The sequence below is a fragment of the Pyricularia oryzae genome, chromosome 7 (assembly GCF_000002495.2).
Source record: "Pyricularia oryzae 70-15 chromosome 7, whole genome shotgun sequence".
NCBI lineage: Eukaryota > Fungi > Ascomycota > Sordariomycetes > Magnaporthales > Pyriculariaceae > Pyricularia > Pyricularia oryzae.
In genome coordinates this window covers 1,039,139-1,061,097 of record NC_017854.1, presented here as the reverse complement: position 1 = coordinate 1,061,097, position 21,959 = coordinate 1,039,139, and the positions used below count along the sequence as shown (strand labels likewise).

The following is a 21,959-nucleotide window of genomic DNA, read 5'->3' as shown; positions in this document are numbered from 1 at the left end:
AAGCTTCTACCGACGCAGGTTCAGAACCCTGTGCTTCCTGTACTGTCCAGTCCTTGTGTTGTTCTCATCCAAAATGGGAACAACCTTGGTGCGACGAAAAGCCCGAATGTGGGGATTCTTGTCTCCAAACTTCTTGTTGCGAACTCTAAATGTCCTTGTTAGTTTGTGCCTAGGCTACGAAGAGGATAGCATCCACAACGAGGTGGAAGATATTTCGGACTCACTCGAGCTTCAGCAAGGAGATCAAAAGGCGACTCAGTACGGCATGCTGGTAATGCTCCTTGGGCAAGAATTTGTAGGGAACGTTGATCGACCCGACAAGCATTTTGTCTCGAAAAGCAACTGGCCGCCACCTCGTTGGGACGGCTGAATATGAATTATAAGCGGAGTTGAGGAACCCTTGAACCCCAGCGCACGCAACTCGCAAAGGTCCCGGGTGATGAATTCCGGTGGGGGTATCGTATCACGGTAGATTGAATTGGGGATATCCGGAGCACGAATCCGGGTGTCGACGCTTGTGGACAGAAACCTCCGAGCAACTGATTTGGGATCTCGCAGATGAATTAATGAAGACAGCTTTTCAGTTGCGCTGGAATTGAGGCTGGGAATCTAGAACTCATAGAGGAAAGATGCGAGTCCAGTTCTTGCTTGATACAATTTTCAAACGAACCTGATTTGGGGATCGAAACATTACTTTAAACAACCAAGGCACCGGCCGGACTGAAACCAAAAATGAGAGAGAGACACACAATGACCATCGGACTCAACCCGGCCTAGCCCTGCAGAAAGTCATCCGAAGCCATAGTGGTAATTTGTTACGACTCGCTTTGAGGTGTTCTCTGACATTGCAGAAGAGGTCTGGTCGCGGAGTTTGCACTGAAGGGGCGGGCTGACCGTCACGAGGACAAAGGAAGTCATCGTGGTACCTGTGCGACTGTCTTTAGGTCATCAACGGGAAGGAGGCCATTGCGCAAGCGGTGTCGTACAGATCCTTTCAAGGGGGGGGTTGGTTGCTAAATGACTGCAAGACATGGAGCTGAAGATTTCAATAATCCACCAAGCCGCGTCACATCTATACCGCGGAGTTGCAGATTCATTTGGTGGCCCTTCGTGTGTAACCAAGGGCAAGCAAGGCAAGCTAATTAGCAACCAGACCGCCATGTTTCTGTGAGCCAGAAGCTCGGAAGCACCGTAGCCCTAGACCCAAAAGCAAGTGCGTGCACGGTGGCGCAGAATCAGTTCACGGCGCGGGAAAATGTAGATCTTAGGGGTCGGACGGAGCTCGAGGACTCGGCTTGATGCGATCGGTGAGCGGCTGCACCTGCGCCCAGTTTGAAGGCTTTCACGACCGTTATAATCTCGGACTCATAAAATCGGATCCGAACCGCAGTGATGAGTGACGTGAGACGACATGGCTGGTGCTTGTTTGTCATTACAGGAAAGGCATGCATATGCAGAAACAGAAACAGAAACAGGAATAGTAACAGGAACTTCAGGCTCGCCGTGGTCAATCCTATCGGTCAACCAACAACCCCAGACCGGTGAGCGCTTGCAAGTCCGTCGGGAATTAAGCAAAGAATGGTCGAAAGTTTCCGTTGGTTGTAGTCGGCTGAGGGTAAAGGCAAACATGGGCAGCCATCCACAAGTCTTGAAATAAATCAAGACCCGCCGCTCAAGCCGGTGCCCGATCGAGCGGCGATTTGACGGGCCGTGATTAACAATAAAGGGCTAGGCAAAGGGGTGAGAAATCGTGTGTTGCGATGACGCACCTGGATGAATGAAGGGATGGATGGTGGGTTGTTTTGGGCAAAAAGAAACACCAGTACGTCCTCAACAAGCGGGTACAGGTGGTGGTAATTCAACCGAATATCGCATGAGTGCAAATCAATTTGATTTCCATGACATGACCTACCCTGCACTGGTCTTTCGTCGTCACTGCCTTGAACGTCGCAAACTGCACAATCAGTTGCCTTTTAGACGAATGGGCTGCAGGCGGCCAATGAATGCAGAGCTACCTTAAATAGCACCTACGTGGTGGGCACCGAAAGAAAGTTCTTTTTCCGAACAACCCAGATGCCTGTCACTGTCTAAATGGGCTGCCACGCTAGAACTTGCCGTAGTAGTAGTCCCTTACCTAGTCAGAAATTAACCTGACGTGGCTTGCTCCCAATGGCGATTACTACGTTATTAGTTCGCGGTACACGTTGTTCCGTTGAGTTAACCTCACCGTCTGATGTAAATGTACCCAACTGTACGAGAACCAGTCAGCTGGTAATATTCGAGACCTCCTGATCCAATGTCTTCAATCGAGATCTCTGCTTTGTTCTGGTGCTTTCTACTGGTAGGTACAAAGCTTTCGGGTGAAATTCAGGGGAAGGGTAAACCAGATCGTTTCACGTGGCGAACCAAGACCAAAAGATCCAATGACTGATTCAGTGAGCAACCCAACCTCACGCCCAAGGCTAAGTTCTCGATTGAGATTGTGAGCGAAAGCAGCGATTGCGACCAGTTCCTCCTTCTAGGGCTGTCTTACTGCTCTACAACTGTAAAGAATTAGTGCGTGCCTTATGATTATCACAAAGGGGAAGGAAATAAGGTGAAATATCAACCGACCCTAAAACACAGCTAACTACCGTAGTCTAGACTAAAACCCCCCGTATTATTGAACCCCCCACTCTTTGCCGTCAATGCGAATGCCGTCAAATTTCCGGGCTCCCAGCTCGGCTGGCAGTTAAACAGCGCAGGTGGCGGGGTCGGAGGGGTGCATCTCCTGTACTTGTGCAAATTCAAATGCAAATGGTGGCGACTGTACTGTATGTAGCTCAACTGACTGCCAAATTCTTCAAGTTGCAGTGAAGTGCACTACAGCGCAGTGCAGTCAAGGTCCCTTCCCGGTACTGTCCCGCACTTGCCTGCCCGCATGACAGACAGATTGGACCTGCATTGCATGGGCCCGGGGAATAGGAGCAAGGCGGGGTCATGATCCGTCCATCTCTTTGGTCCAGAGCTCCTTGATCACATGCAAAGATCCTGCATCCTTATGCACTTTCAAACTCACCATCTGTCGACGGCTCAAGGGATCCGGATCTACCGGTGAGGCATACATACATACATACCTACTTACTTTACTTTTCTTTCTTTTTGATTTTTAATTGTTTTGTTTTTCCAACAGCGCATCAATTTCAACAAACGTCGAGGTCATCTGTTTGGAAACAAACTACCGTTCTACTCCCACAGCAACCGGGCCTTTTAATCCTTGCTTCTAGGCACCAATACGAGATGGCCGGCACATGTTATCTATTGACCATCCAATAATCACAACGAGGGTCGTGGGATAGCCTTGGACAAACTTTGATCTTTTTTTTTGTTCTTTCATTGCCAATCAGGCAAAGAATACAAAAAGGAATATTGATATCGACTGCCAAGACTCTAATGGTTCGCCTAGCGCCTTTCCTGGAGGCAGATGCACATCGGGTTTTGTGCTACTTTTACGGAAACAATCCGTCTTTCCTTTTGGCTTGATTTTAGGCCGACTTAACCTTCTTTGGAGCCTGCCGCCAGTCGCGGATGCCGTCAGCTTTTAGATATCAGACGACCCCTCCCGCTCCCGTCCCCGTTCCCAGCAACTATTTGACAAACTACACCCGAACCCTATCTGCCCTCAGTTTGATGGGCGACCGGGACAGACGGTGAAGCTGCCTTGGTCTGTTCGGGCCTCGCTCGTTTCTTTGCATCGTCAGTCAACATGGTTGATTCCAATAGGGGGGAAGATGCCGCCATCGCGTCTCAAATCCTATCACGAGCTTCCACAAGCGACGAAGACGGCAATCCATCCACAGTACTGGACATGATGGAAGAATCATCTCAACAAGATGCTGCCGACAGCAAATGGGAGGGTTCTTTGGAAGTTACTGCATACGAGACCTCGTCGCAGGCCCAGAACGGACGGACACTCCTGCCATTCCCATTAGCAAAAGCGGTCACATACACGACGCAGTCAGCAAGTAGATGTCTTCAAGTAGGAACCTCTGTGGGCTCGCTCGCTTTCAGAATCAGCAGATATGCTACCTTGAGCGGAATCAACCTGAGCCGCCACTGGGTTGAGGGTATCATCACCCGCGCCGGCAAGGACGTCATGGCCGTTAGCAGGTCAGATTTCAGTCGTGCGCAGACGGCGGGCTTTGTGGAACGCGGTTTGACCAACATTCACACCTCCATTACTGCCGTCGCCCTGGCCACCTCGGCATGCTTTCAATCAGCAGAGACGTATGCTTCCTCGACACATCATCTCACGCAGTTCTATCTGGGGTTTATAGATCAGCTTCTCGGCTCAACCGAGTCGTCGCGAGCTATCGCCAGCATACTCACTCTGATCCGTCGAGAATTCCAAAACCCAGCGACAGGCGAGGAGGGCGAAAGGGTTGGCATGCTTGACCTTCTCCAGGGGCTTGCTCTGATGGTGGTACTGCAGGTATACTGCCGAGATATGACCGAGAATGATCACCGGAAACAGGGGGTTGACGAAGTCATTTGGGATGTTGTGGTTGACGTGAGCGGCGAGGTGAGTTTGCTACCAAAAAGACTGTGAGGCACTGCACTTGTATCAAGACTAACCTGAGCCTTGATGATTCAAAGAGATTCAACTTTCACCACAACAGCCTCTACGGAATGCACAACGGATCTTACAACAACCACGAAAGCAAGGAAACCCCGCCTACAATGGATAAAAGCACCAACACGGCCGTCATGAATGCTATACAAAACCACAGCGTGCAACATAGTAGCGACGAGGATGAGGAGTTGCCGGAAGTACACCTCAAGAACCAGATTCTACAGAGCCTACCGGAAGAAGCAAAAGTAACAATAAAGACCGAGACAAATACCAGCAAAACGATCACGGTAGAGATTAGTGGCGCAAGCCCCCCTCCGCTTTCGCCACCTCCAGGAGCAGAGCTGGTTGAACAGGGGCCTACAAAGGTATCCAAATCAAAGGAGCTGACCTCCCGTCGTCAGGATAGCCTGACGGGTGATGCCACGAGCTACCGTTATGTCTACAGGATGGATCGCAATAGCTTCAGGACAACAGACATCCATAGAACCGAGAGCGGCTCAGATAATGACTCAAACAGTGAAACTTTGGGACTTATCGAGGCGATCCAAGACTCGGGCACCGAGGATGGCAGTGACCAGGATACTTTGGATATACCACCACCAGTCCCACCTAAAGGCGATATGGCCTCGACCCGTTCAAGAACGTCGCCACCGAGTACTCGCAGTGGCACGCCTACCAAGGGATATATGCAATCTACCAGAGCTGGCACCAGCAGGGCCACGCCTCCTCCTGAATCGGCAAACCAGAAACGCCAGAGGGCGCCCCTTAAACCAAAATCGTCAGTTGCGCGCAATGAGCCACCACCGAAGCCCAAGCAGCAGCAGCCGCTACCGCCGCCGCCGCCGCCGCCGCCAAAGAAGACCACCAGTTTCCGGGCTGCTCTCAAGAAGGGACCGGCACCAGCCCTGTTGCGCAGAGAATCAGCCGACAGTGACGGATTGACTTTGAAGTCATCTAGAAAGTCCAAGACTGCACCCGTCAGCCCCGTCTCTCCTGCTGTGTCCAGCTTCTCTCCATTGACACCGTCGGAATCTCCATCTGTTCCACACATCGTTATTCCTGGGCGCTCTTCTTCAACCGTTCAGTCTCTAGTACCCAAGCGTGATGCACCTCCACCTCCGATTGGCGTCAACAATGGCAGTGCTAGTTCTGTCACCAAGACAACACCATCAAGATCCGGCGGCACACCTGATCCTCTTCCAAGAAGCCACTCGCGCACGAGTTACTTTGCTGTTCATGAGAGGAAGCGAGACTCGCTTGTTTCCCAAAGTGATACATACTCAATCCATACTCTTGATAGTAATCGGCCAATCAGTCCGGCTATGATGCGTACTGATGCTGGTTCTTCAGGGGCCGTTGGACTTCGGCCACAGAGTCGTGGGTCTTTGTCCAAGTCGAGATCGGAGAAGGACATCGCGGAGCGCAACCCGCTATCGTCTTTGTCCGGGTCATCGCAGTCCCGAGCGACAAACAACAGGCACCACCGAAGGTCGAGATCTCAGAACCCCAGCATCTGCACTCTCAAAACAAGCGACTCGCAGACTTCCCTGGTGCTATCCTCGTTTTATTCACGGAGCGCGTACAGCGATGTGGAATCTCTAAACGGACTGCGTAGCACGGGCATAGTTCCGGGCATGTTCCCGGCATGCCCTTTTGTACGCAACATTACGCGCTACATGCTCTTTTCCTCGGCATCTTACGGCTCCAGCTTCTTGAAGGTAATGGGCATCTCCAAGCAGATGGCTTGGTCACAGGCGCTCAATGATGACACGCACCACGAGCTGTCTTCGTACGCGCACCACACCCAGTCTGACACTGGATCGATTCTGCTATCTTCGTTTGTTGATCCCCAAGGTGGATCCGACTCTACCGGGTCGACAAACACGGGCGTGCCATTGGCGCACTACATCTCGCTTGATAAAGAAGCCAAAGCCGTCGTGCTGGCATGTCGTGGGACTCTGGGGTTTGAAGATGTGCTTGCAGACATGACTTGCGACTACGATGACCTCTTGTGGCGTGGGAGAAGCTACAAAGTGCACAAGGGAATCCACGCGTCAGCCCGCCGTTTGCTGTATGGCGGCGATGGGCGTGTGCTCGCGATCCTAAAGGCAGCGCTCGAGGAATACAAAGATTACGGACTCGTTCTGTGCGGTCATTCTCTAGGCGGCGCCGTCACTGCCCTCCTTGGAGTGATGCTCTCGGAGCCGAGCAGTCTGCCAACGGGCCCCGCGTTTGTTACATCGGCCTCTTCGTTGCAGTCGACTTCATCTTCAGAACGCACCACCAAGGACCTCTGCCTCCCGGCAGGCCGGCCAATCCACGTGTTTGCATACGGCCCTCCAGGAACCATGTCAGCATCGTTGCGCAAGGCGACGCGGGGTCTCATTACTAGCATCGTCCACGGCGACGATATTGTGCCTTCGCTCTCACTCGGCGTGCTCCACGACCTGCAGGCGGTTGCTATCGCAACCAAGAACGATAATAGCGAGGCCAAGAAGGACACCAATGACCGACTGTGGACCGTTTTCCGGGCGGGATTGGCCAGGGCCTGGCAGAGCAGCTACAGCGTCGGAGGTATGCCGAGTGGCGACAATGTATCTTCCGATACGGAGGATGGACCCTGGACGTTTGCTGCACTAAAGATTATACGATCTCAGATGATGAGCATGAAACTGCTCCCTCCTGGCGAGGTTTTCACGCTGGAGAAGACGCGGGTCCACAGGCGGGATGCATTTGTGGCCGGGGGACCTCCTTCGAGCGAAGGGGGCGATGGGTCGCCAACAGTCGGTGCCGGTGCAACTGGATTCTTTATCGACGGCACGCCAGCGACTCGGATCGTGCTGAAGTATATCAAGTCTCCCGACGTGCGGTTCGGAGAGGTCAGGTTTACCAAGAGCATGCTGACGGACCACAACCCAAAGCGGTACGAGGAGGCTTTGAGCTTGTTGAAGGAAGGAGTTATGCCGCAATGAGATGGAAAGGTATGGAACGATGTGGCCTGCTGGATGTGACTTGTTGAAGGAATAATGATATCCCGAGTGTTTTGGGGTTTTCCGCACGAGTGGTTTGTCTCGTTTTGCTGCTTTGGTTTTCTATTGTTTTATTCCTGGGTATGGGGGATGGGTATTCTTGGGACTGGAGACTATGGAACACATTGGACTACATATGGAGGAGAAAGGTAAAGTTTGGAGGGTGGGAAGCTTATGACAACGCAGACAACGAAGAAAAGGTCATGGCGTGGGATGGAATACGGCAGTACATGATAGAAGGGCTACGGAGATAGACCTCTGGATGTTGAAAGACTAGACGCAACCAATACTATTGGAGTGATTGATTGATATCTATAAAAACATATGTCCAAATTTCAAGGCGGTCGGTTATTGTGAGGGAAATGGGGCGTGCAAAGTTAGACGTCAAGTGTGGAGCGAGTGTTGAATCGCGGGGCCGACTCCGGACTCGGGGAAGTCTTTCCACAAGAAAGGCAACCCCCACATTACGGGGAACACGACTCCAAAGTGCATGTCATTTCCCCGCGTGATGATTGAAGAGAATAGACTTTTTTTTCTTCTTTTTCTCATCTGCCAAGCGCAAAGATTTGGGGTCAGACGGACAAAAGATATTTTGACACAGATTCACTCAAAATGGCGGCCAACTTCTTTTCTCTCAAAGACCACACTGCCCTGATTACAGGAGGCACCCGGGGTATCGGAGCTGCTGTAGCCATTGGTCTGGCCGAGGCCGGTGCCGATGTGCTACTTGTTCAGGTGAGCTTGAAAAAAAAAAAAATGAAAGTCTGGCAAACATCAAAAACTAACCCCAACATTAACAAAATAAAAGAGAGACGAGTCCTCCACCACAACCCGGGACGCCATCCTCGCCCTGGGCCGCAAGTCCCAAATCTACGTGGCGGACCTCTCGTCCCCCGAGAGCGTGGCGGCGCTGACGCCCAAGGTGCTCGCCGACGGGCACCAGGTCCGCATCCTGGTAAACTGCGGCGGGATCCAGCGCCGGCACAAGTGCGAGGTGTTCCCCGACTCGGACTTCAACGAGGTGATGCAGGTGAACCTCGGGGCGGTGTTTACGCTGACGCGCGACGTGGGCGCGCACATGCTCTCGCTGGAGCCGCACCCCGTCACGGGCCGCAGGGGCTCCGTCGTCAACTATGCCAGCCTGCTCTCGTTCCAGGGCGGGCTGACGGTGCCGGCCTACGCGGCGAGCAAGGGCGCCGTCGCGCAGCTGACCAAGTCGTTTGCCAACGAGTGGACCAGCCGCGGCGTCACCGTCAACGCCATCGCGCCGGGGTACATCGCCACGGACATGAACGAGGCCCTGCTCAAGGACGAGGAGAGGCTGGCGAGCATCTCGGCCAGGATCCCCGCGGGCAGGTGGGGCGACCCCGAGGATTTCAAGGGCACCACCGTCTACCTGGCCAGCAAGGCGAGCGGCTATGTCAGCGGGCATGTGCTTGTTGTTGATGGTGGCTGGATGGGCAGGTAGAAAGGAGTGAGCCTCGATAAGATGCCAAAAGGACGACCTATGTTTTTGGGGGTCATTTTACCCATTTTTTCTTGAGCTATCGTTCCACATGCGGTCAACTAGCTCCCCACGTGGTGTACGCCGGCCATCAAGCCTCTTTTTTTTACTGATCATGCAGCCTTCTGAGGCTGTCCAATTAGATCTGTCAAATAAACTTCAGCTCATCAGCGGTATATGTTGGCGATTATTGGGGGTCCGGAAGGATTTGTAACATTTTGTTTCGAAACATATCTAGGTAATAACACAAGGCACCGGTGTGACAACTAGGCAGCAACAAAGTCCATCCGGGCAGAGGGGACGCAAGGCAATGGCGCGATGCACACAGATGGGACCTGCCACTAAATTAGGTTGATTAAAATGAGAAGGCTCGTTCTTGACAGTTTTTACCAAAGTAGCCAACGTCCGAAAGCATTAGACTGATTCCAAGACAGCAACCACCCAAAATGGATCAAAGGGTCCACAAAACAAATTGAATTATTCACAAGAGTATCAGATCCAGTAAGAGTGGTGGGCAAATATTGCTTGCGCCATTGGACACGACAAGCTGAGAAGTGTCTTGTCAAACAATACCGTGTCCGGTATAGTATCCTTGCATAGGTGCCTCGGAATTTACTTGCAAGCCCGCAGCTGACCTTTGTTTTATGGCCCAGTTCGGATAAATCTCCCGACTACTCGAGAAAAAACAACAAGCTCCTGGTTTACTTTTTTAACCTCGGCCTTTATATTTGGGCTGTAGTGGAATGATAAGCAGCTTTCATGGTTTTTTCTTTCTTCCTTTCTTTTTGAGGCTTGTGCCACACAGGATGTGGAATGGGGTCCCTACGCCGACAAGGAGGGGGCACAGAAGAAGAAAGATGAAGATGAATAGTATAAAGCCTGCCTCTCGATGTTGAGCACATGACGGTTTGGGAGAGAGAAAAGGGAGCACTCATGGTAAAGCATTCTCTGCAAAGAAAAGGCAGCCAAGATGAAGAATCTCATTTCGCTCGTTTGTGGTCTGGCACTATTCCAGATCCTCGTGGCTGGTGCCAGCATCTCTGACCCCTTTTCCCAACTCTTGACCACGCGCCAGCAGGTAGACGCGGAACAGGTCCGTCGGGAACTTGGTTCTCGTCTTTCCAAAGGCACACTCATCTTTGGGCCAGATGATGAAAATTATGGCAACGCCACGGCTCGGTTCAGCAACTTTTCCGCGCCTCAGATCCAGGTGGTGGTGATGCCAGACCAGGAGTCGGACATACCTGCCATTGTATGTGCATATCCCCTTTTCTGTACAATGAATGCCAGGGATACTAACAAATCACAACTGACCCTTCAAAAAGGTCCGATACTGCAACCGCAACAGCATCCCATTCCTCGCCATCAACCGCGGACATGGATGGACCAAAACCCTCGGCACCTTCAACGGCGTGCAGATCAACATGGCCCGTCTACGAAACATCACCATCAAACCCGATGGCAAATCCGCCTTGATGCAGGGTGGGACCTACGTCGGCCAGGTCGTGGACTACCTCTGGGACCGCGGCCACGTCGCCACCACGGGCTCCTGCGACTGCGTCGGCATGCTGGGCCCGACGCTGGGCGGCGGCCACGGGCGTCAGGAAGGTCTTTATGGCATGGTCATTGACAACATCATCAAGCTCAACGTGGTTCTTGCCAACGGTGCCGCAGTCACGGTCAGCAAGGACAGGCACCCGGATTTGTTCTGGGCCATGAGGGGCGCGGGCCACAACTTTGGCATCGTCACCAGCTTCGAGCTCAAGATCTACCCGCGCGGGCCAGACATGTGGCACTACCACAACTACGTCTGGAGGGGCGACAAGCTCGAGGAGGTGTTTGAGGCGCTGAACAAGTTCCACGGCAACGGCAGCACGCCGGTCGACATGGCCGCCAACTTTGGCTTCTTCGCCATGGACGGCACCATCACCGAGACCGAGCCCATCATGTCGTGGACCTTTGCCTACCGCGGGAGCGAGCAGGACGCCGAGCAGCACCTGGCGCCCTTCAACGCCATTGAATCCGCCCGCAGCGAGTGGGGCGACGTGCCGCTGACGCAGATCTCGGCCGCGCAGGGCACCGGCCTGTCGAGCGTCTTTTGCCAGCACGGCCTGGGCGACCGGCTGCAGGCCTCGGCCGGGCTGCAGGTGTACAACCTGACGGCGGAGCGCGCCATCTTTGACGCGTTTGCCGCCCGCGTCGTCAGCGCTCCGGTCCTGGCCGCGGGCATGGCCATCATACACGAGGGCTACGCGACGGCGGCGGTCGCGGCGCGGCCCGACGACGAGTCGGCCTTTCCGTTCCGTAGCGACCACCACCTGATGCTGGCGAGTCTTCTCGTCGACGGCGATGCTGTCGGCGCCGAGGTGAGAGAGGCCGGGTGGGAGTGGGTGAGGGAGGTGACGGACATGTGGAACGAGGGCCAGCCGGGGAGGAAGGAGCACGTCTATGTCAACTACGCCAACGGGTCCGAACCGCTCGAGCAGCTCTATGGGCATGAGCCGTGGCGCTTGCAGAGGCTGAGGGACATGAAGGCCGTGTATGATCCGCACAACCGCTTTCGTTACTACAACCCCATTGTTGTGGGGTAAAATGGGGGACTGTGTGGTTGAGCGGGAGTCCGAGTTTGCAATCGGCGTTGGGCCTGTACTTTTTTTTTTGTTTAGCTGTTGGCTGGCTTTTTTTTTTATGTCATGTACTGGATTAAATCCACACATGTGGGGCAAGTATAATAGCCACTATAACATGTCATCCAATAAAGAAACTTGGAATAGAATCTCTCAGAGTTCGTTTCCAACCGGTTTATCCCCACGACGACATCTCGGATATAGGTAACCTGTGGCGGACAACTCCAAACCGATACCGACCAAGAATCATCCCAGCAGAAGTTGATATAGCACACCAAGTTCTCCCCCACGTGGGTTTGGGGACATTCTGCACTTGGACCATCTTTTTGGAGGGGGCCCACTAAGCCTACTGCAGTTCTAGCATTAAAGACTGTGTTAGCGGTCCAAACTCTCCACAGTTCAGTGGCCTTTTTTTTTTTTTTTTTTTTTTTTGAGACGGAAACAACGACGCTAGACACAGCCCCCCATCCGGCCGAGCGGAGGAATGGCCTAGATCGCATCCGGTAAAAGTTTGAAATTTGGGTTGCTACCTTTGAATGGCAAAGAAATGGGTCGTGAACTGCTTGCCTGTCAATTTTCCATTTTCTAGAACAAAATGGCTCGGCAGCAACCGGCCGGAGAGGGAAACTTTCTAGGGAACAATATCTGCTTGCGTACTTCTGGACAAAAAGCTGGCAAGGTTTGGGCATGATGCATAAACGAGTAGACAGACAGTCTTTGTGTAGGTAGGCAACATTATCATTATTTATATCTTCGTTTGGGGTATGTACAAATGAAACTAGAACTTTGAAAGGGGGGGAAAAAAAAGAAGAAGAGAAAAACCTGCTTAGACATTGCCCAATTTTACCAAGATCCTCAAACACACCGTAAGCCAGACGACGCATATGAGCAGCAGAGGGCTGAGGTCGTCATTGCTAAGATTCCAAAACAAGAGGCCCAGGCAGCAAAACACCGCCAAGACCGTGATCATGACCGTCGTGGCATAGCTGAACGGGCGGCGTCGAGGCGGAGTGCGAACGTTCATGATGTAGTATTCGTGCAAAAAAAAAGGGAAAAGATAACAACCGTGTTTTTTTTTTAGACTGTGTACGATGCTGTTGATGATGATGATGACGATTGCGCTGTAGTGGATCTGCGTTCCCACCAGAAGCCTTGTCTTGAAATCGCTTCTGGGTTTTCTTGTATGGTTTTGTAGATCTCCCGTCGTGTGCAGGAATTTGTGGGTGACCGAGGCGTCATAATAGATGTCCTTTTTTTTCTCGTTTGTTTGTTTGCGTTGGACAAAGTTCGACGTAATACAATATTGCTGCTGTTGGGCGTCGTCGGACTGATTGTTCTGGGGGGTTTTTTTTTCAATGTCGCATTATATTCCGGGTGTCTTGGCTCTTGACCCAAACCGCAAGACTATCGAGGGGGTTGTTGTTTCTTGATTCTAAAACTTGGTCGAACTTTTTGTCGAGGCTGGAGGGTTTTTTTTTCCCTGCCCCAACGCCATAAAACAAAGTCAAGTCAAAAACCCATTGACTTGACAGAAGCTCTTCAATAGCGTCATGGTCTGGAATGAACAAAAACTAAACCAAATCTTTTTTGTGCGAACCTAGTGCGCTTGGGGGGAACGGGATAGTATCTATTTTAGCTGATAAGCCCATCTTCGGGGGCGTAGAGAGAGGCGACCGGGGGCCCCAAAAAAAGGACATCATAAGAAAAAAAAAGGGGGGGTGTTTAAAAACGGGAATCTGATGGCCGACTGCCCATCAAAAAAGAATAAGAGCGCGCGTTAGTGAGAATCACGTGCAGCTGAAATCCCCCTATGACGAACGTGTACATGGCCAAGATTTCTCTTGGCGTTAGATCTGGTTTTAAGAGAGGTAAAAAAGCCTTGTCGGGGGTTGCTCAGATGGTTCCTGATCAGCTGCCTGCCTTGTTACCCGGTAGTAAAAGAGGCCAAGGAGGTTTTTTTTTTTTTGCTAAGTCGGTCCTGGGCCCGCAACCGAGCTGAGTTTTGACAGGTCGTGGCTGTGTGCCTTGCAGAGATGAGATGAAAAGGAGGCGGCTTGGACGGATCTTTTGCTTTTGCTTTTTCGCCTTACCCATCCCAAAGATTAATCTCGTATAATTAAATATGCACTTCGCCGGAGATCGACAAGATGCTCATTCATCTGTTTCCTAGGAACTGCTTTGACCTGAAGGATGTGGCTCTGGTCTTGACCATACCCCAGCAACAAGTTGACAATGATGAGAATCATTATGCATTATATACCCTCGAAATATTCAAGTTGACAAAGTGATGGAGACAAGAAAAGAGTTGTTTTAACATTTAAATATACATTAGAGGGAAAAAAAAAGAAAAAGAAAAAAAGGGAGTGAAACATGCTTAGTAAAGATGAGGAAGCTAATGGAAACAACATGTAAGTCATTCCCATGATCACTATTTTCTTTTTCCAAAACAAAAAGAAAAGAATCATGTTTTTCCCCAAAAAGACCTAAGATGAAGCATGATTGGACGTTGTATGCAATGTCATCAAAATTCCGCCTTCGTCCCTTAATCCTCCCATGTCTCAAACCCATCGCCATATGGATTCCACTCTTGGCCCGGATAGCTGGTGGCGCTCATCTTGGGCACAGTGGCCTCTTCCTCCTTCTTGATTGGCGGAGGATCATCCTGGATGAAGACGGGGATCTTCTCCTCCAGGTCTCGGAGAAGCATCTTTCGCTTGGCCTCCTCGTACTGCTCTGCCGAAGTCGCCCGGATAGTCGGCTTGCGTCCCAGCTCGCCGTTGCTGCCACCAGCCCCGTTTTCCTCGGAGCCACCATCGACGGTCAGGTGACCAGTCGTCGTCCCTCCGACTTTCCTAATCTCCTCGTCTGTCGGCGACGGCGGTTCGGGCGAGTGTGAATGTATCACTGCGACACTAGGGCCAACCGCGGCAGCAGCAGCAGCGGCGGGAGCTGCATTGCTGCTTTGCGAAGGCGGAGAGGCGCTCTGCGCCCGCAGCTGATCCTGCTGTTGTACCTGCTGATCGGTGGAACGCACCGGCGGACCAACAGGCTGAGGAATCGGTGGATAGACGGCTTGTGACACTGGCGGCGAGTATACAGCATGAGGCGGCGGAGAGGCTGCCTGAGACGTCACAGGCATTGGGGGTGGCGGAGATGCCGTTACCATGGGCGGAGGAGAAGAATGCGTGTTGGACTGCAGACGCGGCGAGGTGTCGTAAATGTTTTCAAATTGGCCCTGCGCGTAGCGCTGGTTGGTCTGTTGTGAGTTGATGCTGGCCATTTTAGAGTGCTGTTCCGGAACAGGCGATGTCTCGGCCGAAGAAACGACTGGGCCCGCCGTCTGACCACCGCTGCTGCCTTCACTGCTTCCTGCGCCGCTCGTCATGCGGGACACCTCGTTTGCGGACGCAAAACCTCCAACAGGGTGGACCGACGACACCTGGCTAATCATGCTGTTCTGACGCTGGAGCTCGACGTCATTGAGGTGCTGCATTGACTGCTGTTGATGCAGCTGAGGCTGTTGCTGGGCAGCCCCTTCTGGTATCATTCCCATCTGGCTGCGTTGAGGCAGAGGTGGGTTAGGCATAGCTCCAGCCGCAGGATTGACGGGAGAGAAGGTCGTGGCACGAGCAGACTCAGGTAGCGGGTAGCTGTGAGGAGATCCCGGATGCATGATGTGAGGCAGAGGTGGTGAGGTGGTCTGAGGTTGAGCCGGGTCGGGCGATTGGGAAGGAGTCGGCCGTCCAGATCCAGGCTGACCGACAGCTTGCAAAGCGCCTTGGTATACCATATTGGGTGCCGGGCTAGGTGATGGACTCGGCGTGTGGCTATGCTGCTGCGGGTATTGATGCTGTTGTTGCTGCTGCTGGTGCTGCTGCATGTATTGCTGCTGGGGGGCCTGGAAAGGCGCTGTTCCTGGAGCGGGCGAGCCATGCTGGGACCCTTGTTGAGACCCAGGTTGAGGTGGACTGAACTGCCCACCCTGAGTTGGGGGTGTTGACCCGACAAAATTCCCCATGTTTACGAAATTTCCTCCCGAGATTGGTGGAGTCTGGCCCAGGTACTGCTGCTGACCTTGCTGACCAGGGACGCCTTGCTGAACATTAAAGTGCTGCGGCTGCGGCTGTTGCATTACTAGCTGCTGAGGTTGCCCAACCCCTTGGTTAAATCCAGAACTCATTGGGGGTGGGTACTGATGCTGCTGCCCCTGATGCTGTTGCATCTGCTGTTGCGCCAGCTGTTGCAGTTGTTGTTGGTTTATAAACTGTTGTTCCTGACTCTGTATGCCCATGTACCCAGGACCCTGCATCGTGTTGAAGCCTTGCCCCTGCATACCATGTGCACCCATCTGGTAGTTACCAGGTTGCTGATATTGCTGAGGCTGAGGCTGCTGTTGCTGTTGCCCAAGCGGCGGAGTCGAAGAGTTGCTCCACTGCTGCTGTTGTTGCTGCTGAGGGGGTGTGTTTTGAGGGCTCTGGAAAGCCGGATGGCCAACATACTGGTCCGGGAACGAGCCATGCGAGATAAGGTAAGGCGAACCACCGTGCTGCAACATTCTCCCTTCACTGCGAACAGTCGCGTACCCAGCAGGGATTCCAACGGGTGCGTATGTGGGCTCATTGCTTTGCGGCTGGGTCGCGGCGTTCTGCTTGGGCTGACTGGAAGAAGTGTCTTGTTGCGGCTGCGTCGCTTTACGATTGGTCTTGAACAACGGCTCAGGCACGGCTCCTGGAGAGTAGAATGGAGCCCCTGGCAGCGGTGGTGATTGGGTAAATCCAGCAGTGTTGGGGATACCAGAACCCTGGGCCTGTGAGGTAGGGGCGCCAGGTTGCAGCTGCGACTGCTGACCCATAGGCTTGTGACCCTGAGCTTGAGCGCCCTGTGGGCCCTGTGCTTGTAGTTGCTGCTGTCCTTGCTGTTGGCCTTGAACTATAGGTTGCTGGTTCACCTGGCTTTGGTGGGCAGGAGCACCAACAGGAGGGGGCTGCTGCTGAGCTGCACCGTTCAGGCCGTTGATAGGCTGGCCATACATGGTCGGCGGGCCTTTGTCGCCATACTGTGGACCACCGGGTGGCGGCCCAAGCCGCACCGGCTGGGCCTGAGCAGCTACCGGCTCCTCCTGCTTCGACGACTTCATATTGAACAACCCTAGGCCACTCTTCTTCTTCTCCGCCTTCTTTTCCATCTTCTTGTCGGCCTTCTTGTCGGCCTTTTGCTCCTGTCGCTGCTGAGGTCCACCCGAGCCGACGTTGGCAAGCTTGTTGAAGAACCTTGAGGCGCTGCTCTGGTGCTCCGTCAGTGCGCCCGATGTGTTTGAAGCCCGGCGTCCTCCCTGGGCTGGCGCCTGGTTGTTGTAGGTCTGCCATGGTATCGCAGGTGATTCTTCTGGCAAGACCTGAGGTTGTTGCTGAGGCGGCTGCTGCGCCTGCACTGGCTGTTGACCCGGGGTCATTTGACCAGGAGCTTGCCCTTGCATCTGTATCCCCTGAGGCGGACCTTGACCCAGGTTGAGTTGACCCATTTGGCTCACAAGACCAGGACTGGCCTGGGGAGAAGTAGAATGGTGTTTTGCCTGGTTGGCGAGTCCCGGGCTAGGCAGCGGCGATGTTGTTGTCCTCGCCGGCGCTTGTGCGCTCTGTGTCCCGGGTACAGCAGTCGCTCCCATCTGCATAGAAACACCTGCTGGCTGGAAACCAGGACTGCCGTGCTGTCCAAGCGACAAGGACGGCGTCGAGACCCGCCTGACGTGCGGCGAGCCATGGGGAACCAGCTGGGGGCTGTGCTGTGCAGAAGAGACCGACGATCGACGACGGTCGTGCTTGGACTTGGGCGGTGTGCCTGCGCGCTCCGTGTTTCCGAAGTCGTTTGGGTTCTGGGCATGCGGGTGCAATCCTGCGGGCTTGCGTTCCGTGTGCTGAGTTGCGGCTGCATTTGCAAAGGGTTGATTCAACGCTGCCGATTGATCGACAGAGGCACCTGGAGGTAGCATCTGGGATGGCAGTGTACGATGATCAGGAGACTGGCCACGGATGGGAACTTGCTGGACAGGCTGGAACTGCTGTTGTATTTGAGCATTGCCTGCCATTGAGCCAGGTGCAACCTGACCCTGAGCACCAGAAGCCAGCCACTGCGAACCGTTGGCCCCGGCCATGGGAGGAGAATGCGCCGGGGTCGCATTGGTGGATGCCTGCTGGCTCTGATTAGGCTGTGGCGAGCCATCACTACCAAGCGGCCATTGAGTAGGCTTTTGCCCTGGTGGGCCTTGAGGTACTGGAGGTGAAGAACCCGGGGCTCCGTGTGATACCTGTTGCTGCGGTTGCAGTGTAGGAACCAGGGTCATGGACGGTTGCTGACCGGGCAAGCCGGGACGTGGCCGCATCTGAATTTCCATACCCGGGGGTATAGGCATCATTACCAATCGACCGTCGGGGCCTGGGACGAGGACCATGCGCTGTGTGTGCTGTGGCTGCGGTGCCCCTGGAGGCCCAGGCTGCACCACAATGGGGGGCTGCCCTGGCTGTTGTTGGATCAAAAATGGCTGACCCGGAACCGGCATGCCACGACCAAGCTGGATGGGAACTGGTTGGCCTGGCTGAGGTCCGTTAGGGGGAGCAGAGCCGCCCATGCCTGTCTGATTGAGAGGAGTCATCTGGCTCTGACCAGCCTGCGACTTTGATTCCTTGCCTTTGCCAGCCTTGATGCCAAAGAGACCACTTAGGAAAGCCGAAGTGCTAGAAACCCTCTTGGCACTACGCTCAGATTCTGCGATAGATGGTGCACCTCCTGTTTTTGTCCTAGGAGGCAGTCCAAGATTCATAGACTCAGCATCCGATGTCTGCTGCGCGGGCATGTTGGATGCTGACGTGAAAGGTCTCGAGTTCGCAGTGTCGCTGCGTTGTCTGGTTGCAGGTCCCTGTGTTCCAACAAGTGCGGGATGGGCACTGAGGCCTATACGTGGCTGAGCGCCTGGTTGCTGGCTAGGCTTCATAGACTCTTGCTTATTAGACAGTTCAGTCTGGACAGGTGCTCCTGACTGCGGCTGGCCGGGCTGTGTCTGTCCCGAGTTCAAACCCGTCATGTTGGACTGCTGTTGACCACTGCTCAATGGTGCGCCGGCAGTCACAGGACGCAGGCCTTGTCCAAATCGGTTCTGGTTCCCGGATTGTTCCTCCATAACTGGGTTGAGGCCATGCGACGAGCTAGGAGGTTGATGCTGTGGCTGCTTTGGTGGCTTGGAATCCGTGATAGTATTGAGGAGTCCAGACAGCTTGTTTGACAGGCTCTGCTTCTGGCCGGGCTGTGCAGCGCCTCCTTGGGGAGCTGTCACTGGCATTCCGTTGGGACGTGCATCTGACGTCGATGGCCTCCCAGGGGCGCCAGCAGCTGGTCCTCCAGGTTGCTGGGGGCCCGTTTGTGCTGCTTGCGCCGACTGCGGGCCGTTACCGTTGCGCCCAAAAGTTGTTGACTTCACGGGCGAGGACACGAGTTGCTCCCCTGAAGCTTCTCCATCAAGCTCGGTCTGATCTCCAGCTTTCTTTTCGCCACGCAAGCCCAGCCAGGAGCCACGGTTCTTCTTTTTACCGGGTGTTCCGTCATAGCTGGGAGCAAGGGACACATTGTCCGCATTCCTCCTGGTTTGATCTACGCTCAGCCGTCCGCCGGAGGGGGCATTACCAGCCGCCGTGTTCGCCGACATGGTCATTGCCTTTTCATGGTTGAATCTGCTTCGAAGCTTTCCCAACAAGCTCCCGTTTGACTCGACCGACTCGTTTGTTTGCGTCCGCGTAATGCCGTTGGGGTCGAATATTGGTTTTGGAGGCTCAAGTGGAGACATCTCATCGAAACGCTGCTGCTGTTGCTGCTGTTGCTGCTGTTGGCTTACACCCAGTCCCGTGGCTGGGAGGCCAGTGTTCCTTTTTGCTTTTCTTCCTGGCGTGCTCCTAGAGCCACCCGGAGAGTCCTTTTCGTCGTCGCGACGATATTCAGGGGAGCTTGGCGGTGAAGAAGATACCCTACTCGATGCGCCTGTTTCCTTGTCGAGAGCATACTGGTCGCCCATGTTGAGCTGGGATTGGCGGGGGCGCACGGCTCGTAGCGGCTCCATCGGCTTCGTTTCCTGGAGCGTCCACCCAGGTCCTCCTGTGGGAGGCGTATGCAAGTGCTTCCCATTGCCCGTTGGGATTGGTGGGCTAAATCCCGTCTGGTTCCGGACAGGTGGAGAGGTATTCCCACTCTCTACGGTAGCCTTCCGAGTTTGGGGCTGGGGAGCGGGCGGCTGAGCTTTGGGTTGCTGTTGTGGAACGCCGCCAAAAGACTTGCCGGGCGGTGCCTTTGCCTCGACCGGGCTGTCGACTTGCCATCCATGTTCCACATATCGTCCTGGCTGGCCGACGGGCGATTTGACCTCAAAGTTACCGGCAGGAGCAACAGGTGTAAACGGGAAAATAGGCTTGCTCATGTGGATGGGCGTCTGTGTATAACTAAGTTGTGTGCTTGTACCGGGTTCAGGGTCTTGAGGAATCGGCGGGATGGGTATTTGCGAGAAGAGCTCCTGTTCCGACCGTGCACCGGGCCCGGGACCGGGGTCCGGGCTGACGCCAGCAATACCCTTGAAATCATCGGATGATTTACTGAGCGACTTGCTGAATGTGGAAGTGCGACGAATCAGGGGCAACCCTACAAATGACGATTGGCGACCGACATTCTCATCAGGGTACTCTTGCTGATATGCTTCTTGAGGTTGCAGTTGAAACTGTTGGTTCTGGTATTGGTTAGGGTTTTGCTGCGGCTGCTGTGGTTGCTGTGGCTGCTGCTGCTGTTGTTGCCTCTGTTGCATTTGCAATTGCTGCAGCTGATATTGTTGCTGAAGAAATTGCTGCTGAAGCATCTGCTGTTGCTGGGGAGTAAGTTGGACAAATTGTCCCTGCCCCTGAGGCAGAAACTGTTGTGGCTGGCCATACTGCTGAAAGTTTTGTTGTTGCTGTTGCTGATTTTGCTGCGGTAAAAAGTATTGCTGCTGCTGCTGACCCTGCTGCTGATGCTGCTGGTGGTCTTGCTGACCCTGCTGCTTGTGGCCGAAAATCATGTTGTTGGCCGATCCGCGCCGGGGCGTGACAATGCGCACTTGGCCCTTTGCTGGTTTGAGCTCTATGGATTGAGGCGTAACGAGAGTGAAGTGATCGTCTCCGTCTTCGTCCCAGGTCGCGTCGGCAAAGTCGGTGGTGGCCTCTTGACCATCACCCTCGCTCCGCTCCGGCTCCTCCTCGGGCCTGTCGCGACCGTTGGGTGCCACGGTTGCGGCCCCCTCCAATGCAAGGTCGTTATTACCGGCGGCGTCTCCCAAATGCCCCGGCTTATCGCCCGTGATAACAGGCGACAACGGCGCAGTGTGTAATCCGTTGCTATTTAGCTCGCCTATGTTGCGCGCAGGGGCCACAGCGGCGACGTCTAAGTCGGGCGATTTGGGATTAAGCTTTGGGCGGGTTGCGCTCGAGTCGTTTTCGTCGCAATTTAGTCTGGCGGGATGCTCGTGCGGCGACAGTTGGAGATCTGGAGAAGAAATAACCGTAGCTCTGGAATTCGACACAGGCGGCGGCGGCGACTGTGCGGGCGCTAATTCGGAGGAAAAAGACGTGCCGGGCGCTGTCGCATGGCGGTTTGCGTCAAATTGGTCTTGTTTAAAAACAATGACGCTGCCGGCCGCTGCGGTGTTGTTGGTGGTGGTTATTGCTTCTTGGGGCGGCGCAGCTAACGGGCGCAGCCGATGATGGAGTTGAGACAGCGACGTCGAGTCGTTTGCTCCCTTCCGCTGTGGGGATGGTGTCAGTGCTGGAGATGTGACGACCGTGCTCCTGGCCCAGGCTGCAGCTGCAGCAGTATGTGGGCTGGTGGGCTGAGGTGATGAATTAGGTGATTGGGAGTTGGGGGAGCTTGACCAGATACGATCCAGCTTGTCGCGATCTTCAAGACATGTACTACTCAAACAGCTGCCAACACCCAAAAGCTCAGGCTTGGACATGACAGCAAAAAGGCAAGCTTACGAAACAAAAACAGATGGAAAAATAAAATCGTCAGCCGACAAAGGGACCCCGACCCCGACCCCCGAACTCGAATTCAAGCACCACCACCAGCAAGCAGGAAGCGGACGCGGGATCCGGGGGGGTTCGCGAGTGGATCGATGTCTTTTG

General features: G+C 54.0%; 5 protein-coding genes across 5 annotated transcripts; 3 read left to right on the top strand and 2 right to left on the bottom strand.

Moving 5' to 3' along the window:
• Positions 1 to 6: 6 nt before the first annotated feature.
• Positions 7 to 325, bottom strand: MGG_17927 (uncharacterized protein; the record flags this gene model as incomplete). The annotated part of the gene is made up of 2 exons (XM_003720760.1): positions 7 to 145; positions 225 to 325. 2 exons carry the CDS (start codon positions 323 to 325, stop codon positions 7 to 9), a joined length of 240 nt encoding a protein of 79 aa, XP_003720808.1.
• A 2,849-nt stretch (positions 326 to 3,174) lies between these two features.
• MGG_02913 (uncharacterized protein) lies at positions 3,175 to 7,972 on the top strand. Its single transcript, XM_003720759.1, has 2 exons — positions 3,175 to 4,561; positions 4,636 to 7,972. The coding sequence occupies exons 1-2, from the start codon at positions 3,746 to 3,748 to the stop codon at positions 7,582 to 7,584; spliced, it is 3,765 nt and encodes a 1,254-aa protein (XP_003720807.1). The 5' UTR covers positions 3,175 to 3,745; the 3' UTR covers positions 7,585 to 7,972.
• Positions 7,973 to 8,117: 145 nt separating this feature from the next.
• Positions 8,118 to 9,570, top strand: MGG_02914 (2-deoxy-D-gluconate 3-dehydrogenase). The gene is made up of 2 exons (XM_003720758.1): positions 8,118 to 8,376; positions 8,450 to 9,570. Exons 1-2 carry the CDS (start codon positions 8,254 to 8,256, stop codon positions 9,107 to 9,109), a joined length of 783 nt encoding a protein of 260 aa, XP_003720806.1. The 5' UTR covers positions 8,118 to 8,253; the 3' UTR covers positions 9,110 to 9,570.
• Positions 9,571 to 10,115: 545 nt separating this feature from the next.
• MGG_02915 (FAD binding domain-containing protein) lies at positions 10,116 to 11,736 on the top strand (the record flags this gene model as incomplete). Its single annotated transcript, XM_003720757.1, has 2 exons — positions 10,116 to 10,397; positions 10,471 to 11,736. The coding sequence occupies 2 exons, from the start codon at positions 10,116 to 10,118 to the stop codon at positions 11,734 to 11,736; spliced, it is 1,548 nt and encodes a 515-aa protein (XP_003720805.1).
• A 2,192-nt stretch (positions 11,737 to 13,928) lies between these two features.
• Positions 13,929 to 21,873, bottom strand: MGG_02916 (uncharacterized protein). The gene has a single exon (XM_003720756.1). The coding sequence runs from the start codon at positions 21,788 to 21,790 to the stop codon at positions 14,315 to 14,317; it is 7,476 nt and encodes a 2,491-aa protein (XP_003720804.1). The 5' UTR covers positions 21,791 to 21,873; the 3' UTR covers positions 13,929 to 14,314.
• Between the last annotated feature and the right edge of the window lie 86 nt (positions 21,874 to 21,959).